Source organism: Glandiceps talaboti, chromosome 17 (genome assembly GCF_964340395.1).
Source record: "Glandiceps talaboti chromosome 17, keGlaTala1.1, whole genome shotgun sequence".
Taxonomy (NCBI): domain Eukaryota; kingdom Metazoa; phylum Hemichordata; class Enteropneusta; family Spengelidae; genus Glandiceps; species Glandiceps talaboti.
Genome location: NC_135565.1, coordinates 17,507,235 through 17,514,390, shown reverse-complemented (window position 1 = coordinate 17,514,390; position 7,156 = coordinate 17,507,235). Strand labels below are relative to the sequence as shown.

The following is a 7,156-nucleotide window of genomic DNA, read 5'->3' as shown; positions in this document are numbered from 1 at the left end:
ATAAATTTGATACTTAACAATCTTTTTTTAGTCCTTGTTGAACCCCCTCCCCTGCTATGTTAGTTCGATTTGTCTCAATACCTATAAATGGTAATACTCAGTGAAAATTAAATATCGAGGGCCACTGGGTTTAGGGTCCGTACTGTAAATGTAAATGCAAAGTCGTCATTCTTTCTAGTCTTGGTTTTTTGTTTTATTTATCATGCATCCTCTTTGCATTTGTAAATAAATAGTAATTAAATGTAAAAAAAATCATCATTACGTTTTCTTACCATGATAAATACCATATTACCATTTCATATGACATCACTTTACCTGTTCTGTAGTTTGTATATGTAGGCCATTTTTACTGCTCTAGTCTCTTATCATTTAAATTTTTATTTTCATTACAGTTCGTTGGATTTATTTTAGCTTTTTTGTTCATATTCTGTATTGAATTTCTTATTCATTATTTCATACTTATTTGATTTTTAGCCCTTGAAAAAGACTGTCTGTGCACATTCGAAACGTCGGCATTCAAATACAGCAGAAATTTTAACCAGAATTGGACTTGTTTATTAAAACTCAAGTTATACCGTATGTATATAGCTACACAGACATGTTTACTGAAAGGTGATTCTATCACGATTGGTGTACGCTACATCAGGTTACACTCGCAATGGATCACACGAGCACCCATACCAGAAATACCTCAACAAACATAGATTTATAGGTCGCCAGTTATCACTCTAAAAGGGAATGGTCTCTTTTCTCCTTCTGGCATTTATTGTTAAAATTCTTACTTTAAGTGTTTACATGTTTATTATTAAACAATGATGTCATAATATGTCATCTTGATTATGTTGCTGTTGATTGTTATATTGGAAGTAACAAGTTTCTTTCACGAAATATGTATTTTTATTTACATTTGATCATGATATTACAGACCTAACAGTCGACCTAGAAGTCAAACCAATGGAAACTAAGTGAACCATATACACTTTTGTAACCAGTGAGCCAATGGAAATAGTTAGGCGGTGTATGCATAACGATAATTTACTTTGATATAGTGCCAATTTAATAGCACTCTCTAGCGCCACCTCCATGTCATGAGGTATTATTGAAGCCAACAGGTACCAATTTATCTGAGTATTGGGTAGGATGGGAGTAGTGATCAATAAACGCACACGGCACTTGGGATTATCCAAACAGATAACAAGTATAACTGCATTTCAAGTTGATCACATTTTTCTCTAACTACTCACATTATGTTCTTCTGTCAATATTTCCCAACTTCCATTCAGTTTTACAATTAGGAATCGGCTATTTGGCCAGGTGAAGAATTTCTGCAGACAATATTGCAAGGTCATTTCTTATCACTTTCGCAGTTTCTGTCACAGGCATACTTTCCATGAACAAAACATATCTGGGAATAAAGTACTCATCAATCTTATCTTTGAGATAATCTTTGAGTTCATCTTCGGTGGCTGTTTGACCATCTTGAAGAATAACACAGAGACAGAGTTCATTGATGAAGCGTGTATCAGGCACAGGAACTACTTTGTGTGCCTTGATCTTTGGATGTCCAGAGAGAGCATTCTCTATCTCTGCTCGGTAGACGTTTATAGCTCCCTTGATGATCATGTCATCCTTTCTACCAATAATCTCTAGCTGACCATATTTATTCATCTTGCCTAGGTCGCCAGTACAGAACCAACCATTTTGTATCAGAGCTTCGCGTGTCTTCTTCTCATCACCCCAATAACAAGTGAATGTAGTATTGCCTCTGAACCATACTTCACCGATTTTACCTATGGGTACAATTCGTCCGCTTTTCACATCGCTTATTCGTATTTCTCCGTGGTATACAGGTATGCCAACATTCGAGACTTTGTCTTCAAGTGGTTCCTTGTAGTTGTGTGATGCCAGTATACCACCTTCGATGGAACCATACAATGTTTGCACTTCAGTTGCCAACAGAGTGGACAACTTCATCATCGTAATTGGAGGAGTGATATTACCGCCAACCATAGCATACTTGAGACTTTTCAAACCTAGGGTTTCAGTGTCAGGGTAGCTTAAAATATCATTCACGTGCATGGGAAATAAAAAAGCCATGTTGCATCGTTCCTTCTGAATAGCGTCCAACATAGATTCAGTGCCCTGAGGAGGGTAGGGGAAGACTGTCGTGCACCCCAAAACCAACATCAATCCCTCAGCAATTGTATAGGCTGCGGATGTGCAAGGGTTAACTCGAGGAAATATCAGTTCCTCAGTTTTGATGGTTTCTGTTGTTATACCATGAATAAACTCCATCAAGTTGCGAGTATTATTGAAACGTCGATTTGGTACAGCAACTGCTTTCGGTAAGCCAGTACTTCCAGATGAGAACACTACGGCATACACGTCATCCAAATTCTGATTTAGTTTTACCCTATCCAACTCAGCTTTTGCCACGTCTTCATTACCAAGGTTAGTAATGTCACCGTAATTGATGATAAAGGAGTCTTGGGTAGGTGAAATCGATATAATGTATTTTAAGTTCATTAACTCCTTCAGAGACAGTCTGTGTCCAGTTGACATGTTAATGCTTGGTAAGACCTCTTTAATGGTCTTGACAGGGTCTTTTTGTTGATCACCTATGACCAGAGCTGTGCATGATAATGTATCTAACAACTGCAGTAACCTCTGAGGTGACGATAACAGAGGTAATCTTACAGTTATCATACCTGCAGTCGCTATAGCAAGGTCTGTTTTGACCCAGTCATAGCTTTCATCTGCCCAGATGCCAACGCGATCACCTGGTTTGAGGCCAAACTGTAAAAACCCAGCTGCAATTTGATTGACGTCACGGTGTAGTTCCTGAAATGTTTTCCTTGTGTTGTCTTTCATAAACACAAATGCTTCCTTATTTGGAAATCGTTTGGTGATGTCATCAAGTAATCTACCAACTGCATAGTTTTCTAGTGGTTTGGCAAATGTGTTGTGAATGTAACTGTTGGTTAGTATGTTTTCAGCCATGATGAACAGCGGAAGTGTTCAACCATCAATCTGGTAGTAAGGAAAATGAAAATAGATTATTTAGTAAACCCCAAATTGATATGCAATAAATCGGAAGGGGAGGGATCTTGTGTCATTGGCTGAAAGAAAGTAAAGTCATGATTATTCCTGCTTTAGTATATTTTTACTGATTACTGCTATCAACTTAAATATGAAATTTGTTCGAAGTGACAAAAGAACTAGTATTTAATGTTTCAATGCTTCAAACGAAAATTAAACCACATATTCAACATATGAACCTGAACAAGAGTTCAACATGTTCTATCCTATCCTACTCGTTCCGCTACACATCACAATTTCTACGTACCCAAAGTTAACCTAACACTAAGTAAGACTAGTGTTAGATATGCAGCCACTCATCACTGGAATTTATTACCAAGTCATATTAAAGACATCTCTGATAGGAATAGATTCAAATCAATTTTAAAGGGTCACCCGAGTAATTAATAGAAAACACATGACATGTATTTAATCTTTCTCTTATTAGTATAAATTTTACTTAAATTATTATGATACATGTAAATATTTTGTACAATTATTGTGTCGTATTTGTAGATATCCCTTTTCTTTCTTTTTGTTGGCCAGTTACACACACTTGTATTTTTTCTTGTATATTTATTTTGTCAGGGTCACAGACTAGACTAGGTCAGATCGAACTATTTCTGTGGCCCTCACCAGATATATTATCCAATCAACCTCCTTTTGAAATGTACATAAAAATGTTAATCTGTTTTGTATCTGGTGAATAAACAATTCAAAGTTCAATTCAATTCAATTCAATTTGTCGTAGTAGTAGTGGCGGTTATGAAGATAGCTATTTTACCTATGTCTTTAAGTGTAACCTGACCTTTGGGCGTCTGGGCATGTTACTAATAGGAAGGGGACACACACGAATAGAGGTCACTCGCCTTTGATGGCATCCGCATGTATAGTATGCCCATTTGATTGTTCATACCAGAACTGTGGTGGCCTTGAAATTGTAAATTTTCAGATAAATCCTAACAGAGAGCAACAAACTCTTGACGATTATATAGGATTTCAAACTGGGTCAAGGCTAGCCCTGGATTCTGGACTGCAGTTGGGCGGTCTGCTGTCGAGGACGATACCGAAAATTATGAGAGAACGTTAGGTGTTTGATAATTTGTTTTACGTTTCTGAATGACATGTTCCAATCTTGAACACATTTATGTCCAAGCCCTTGCCAAGTGGCAAACTACAATGTTCTGTCATCACTGAGAAGCAATGTTTGACCGTGTCATTAGTGTCACGTGTACCTCTGCCCTGCCAATAGTATTTTGACTGTGTACTATGTGTATGTTCTACAGGCCAAAGTTCGGATTGAGATCAACAATTTAGGTGTGGAAACCCTATACTCTGGCAGAGCTTTCGAACAACAGAATGAATTATTGTTATTAGATAACCGTAAATAACATATTTTGAGTAAATATAATGATGTGCTTAATTTCACGTACCGGATATATACCAAACAATGGAGCACTATACCAGCTTCGAACGTTGACCCTGGCCCCTCAACACACTAGTCAAAATCACCTACCTGTTTTGAATAATGCACGTGAGATGATTTGCGAGATTAATTATTCCTATTGCACGACGTTCAATAAGTTATTTATCGGTTTGCTTTGTGCTGTCACCTCAAATCATTAGTCACTAGTGTAAAAATACGGGACTACTCTCAGGTGCCACTATAACTAGATACAAGTCACTGTATACGCAGTCTATTCCCTATTAATTAGGCAAGGGTGAAGGTCGACTAATGTCACATCGTGACTTGCAAGAAACGCCGGCATCAGATTATGTCAACCCTAAAAGGTCGATCGACGTGTGAAAAGGTCATATGTGTGTGTGTGTGTGTGTTTGTGTGTGTGTGTGTGTGTCTGATAGAAAATGTTACTAAAGAAGTGTATATTAGAGCAGCACAGACGCTAGACGGTAGAAACTCTAGATGAGCACTCATTCAAAATCACAACGGGCTTTAACTTGTGGAGATTTTGCGTGTCTCGCTGTTGTCATTCTATTTGTGTTATCTGATTTAGTCTGTGACCTGACTTACCTTAGTATTATCCACGCTAGCATGACGTGTTCTGCTCTTTATCGATCTGATCAAATCCAATCAAAGTTGTGTTATCTGATTTAGTCTGTGACCTGACTTACCTTAGTATTATCCACGCTAGCATGACGTGTTCTGCTCTTTATCGATCTGATCAAATCCAATGTAGTGTACAGGGCGCGATTTATATTGGGCTGTTACGTTTACTGTCGTTTGTTCTTGTGTGAGCGCCCGTTAATACATATACCTAACCACTGACCCAACACCAACAGCATCAAATGGTATCTGAATGTTTACAGTTATTGCACAATGTTTTTTTTTGCATAATTAGCATTTCATGGACGCTATCAAGTGGTACACACATGCGCACCTATTGTTCGATCCACCTGGAACACAAGTATAGGTCACTGTATGTTATCATTACACAAATTTTAATATTTATATTAGCTCCGGGAGAGCACAGCTAATCCTGCACATGTCAAACACTGACATCTTGACAGCTAAAGGGCATAAGGGGCCGGGCATTTTAACCGACCTACGGGGGGGGGGTGTTTTGGAGTTAAACATCGGTTTTCTCAAGCTGACTCCCCAGCTCCGATGACCAAAGCCAAAGTGACCCTCAAAGTAACGACCACATTTTCAAAACTGACTCCCTCTCCCTACGCACATCTGTATATTTTAACATCATTTTAGAGGTTTTACTATGGAATGTTACTATAACAACATACGAATATAATTGAATATTGAAAGAAAACACTGAACTTTTGCTACAATTTTTGTTTTCTTTGTACATTTTTAATATCTAGAATCTATGAAACCATGGATCTCCCCTTATACATCCATGATGGAACATGTTATTTCGGCAGGATGTTTCAGTAAACAGCATATAGGTAGACAACAATTACTTGCCGTTAATACAACTATTTCCGTCAAATCAGTGTAAAAAATGTTGGCAGAAAGCAACATAAACTAATTTCCGATAATGCTAAGTACCTGTTTGTGGTATTATTGCAGTACAACATAATGCCACAAAAAATGTGCAGAATTAAATACATTGTAATTGTACAGTATTGTCAGGCATTCATTTGTACATTCTAATGTACTAATGATGTTTCTACAATTCCCTTCAGAACAAGATTTTATCGTGAGAATGACAAGTTTATTGAAACCCCAATAAAGTCTGTAAATCCAGTGAATGATATCCCCGCCTCTAATGGTTTACTCCACATACATCCCTCATCGTTGGCGATACACAATGATCCACACACGTACTTGTAATTATTTTAATGGCAGACATTTATGATTTATTGACAGCTTAAACTGACATTAACAACATGAATGTACTAGGAAATACCATTGTCACTAATGTGAAACAGGCAGCCGTCAATATTTCATTGGAGTTGAACTCTGTACTGGGAAGTATGCATTGGTAACAGTATCGTCGAACGGATTGGTACTAGTTAATCTAATAGTAATACCGCCATAGCACGGCGACGTAGATTTTATTTTCCATTTGTCCAGCAGAACTAACTTCAAAGTCGGCAACATTCCACATGGTAGAGATGACTAACCAACAACTTTGGGCATTTGCCGTAGTAACAATGCCGATTTTTGTTGTCACTCTGTCTTTTGAACGTAAGTACACAGATTTTGAGAAATCAGTTCAAGATTTCACTTTGTGGCAAGAATTTAATACCGAGATACGTGTTGTTTATATGTTTCATTGTCTACGTATATACAATTTCATCAATATGATTAATACAGAATGACACAAGCGCTATAAACGTATGTTTAGGTTGGTTCCTATGTTTGATAGGTTTAAAACATAAAAGTGGTTGCAATTATTTTCTTACACTATTGTGGTCACTGCGAGTATTTACTGGCACTAAAAGCAGCATAATCATTCGTCTTTGACATGGTAAAATATTGATTCTAAAGTCAAGCGTATCGACAACATAATTTCTGTCATTTTCACATCTTAACAATTTTCAGGGAATTTCCATACTCGAAACATGAACGATGTACTTCCTTATTTGAATATGCAAAGTG

General features: G+C 37.3%; 1 protein-coding gene across 1 annotated transcript; it reads right to left on the bottom strand.

Moving 5' to 3' along the window:
• Positions 1–1,302: 1,302 nt before the first annotated feature.
• LOC144448135 (medium-chain acyl-CoA ligase ACSF2, mitochondrial-like) lies at positions 1,303–3,000 on the bottom strand. Its single transcript, XM_078138288.1, has one exon. It carries the CDS (start codon positions 2,998–3,000, stop codon positions 1,303–1,305), a length of 1,698 nt encoding a protein of 565 aa, XP_077994414.1.
• Positions 3,001–7,156: the final 4,156 nt, after the last annotated feature.

Bases quoted from the DNA above. Each gene is read 5' to 3' on its own strand.
- LOC144448135 (XM_078138288.1), bottom strand. From the start codon at position 3,000: ATGGCTGAAAACATACTAACCAACAGTTACATTCACAACACATTTGCC.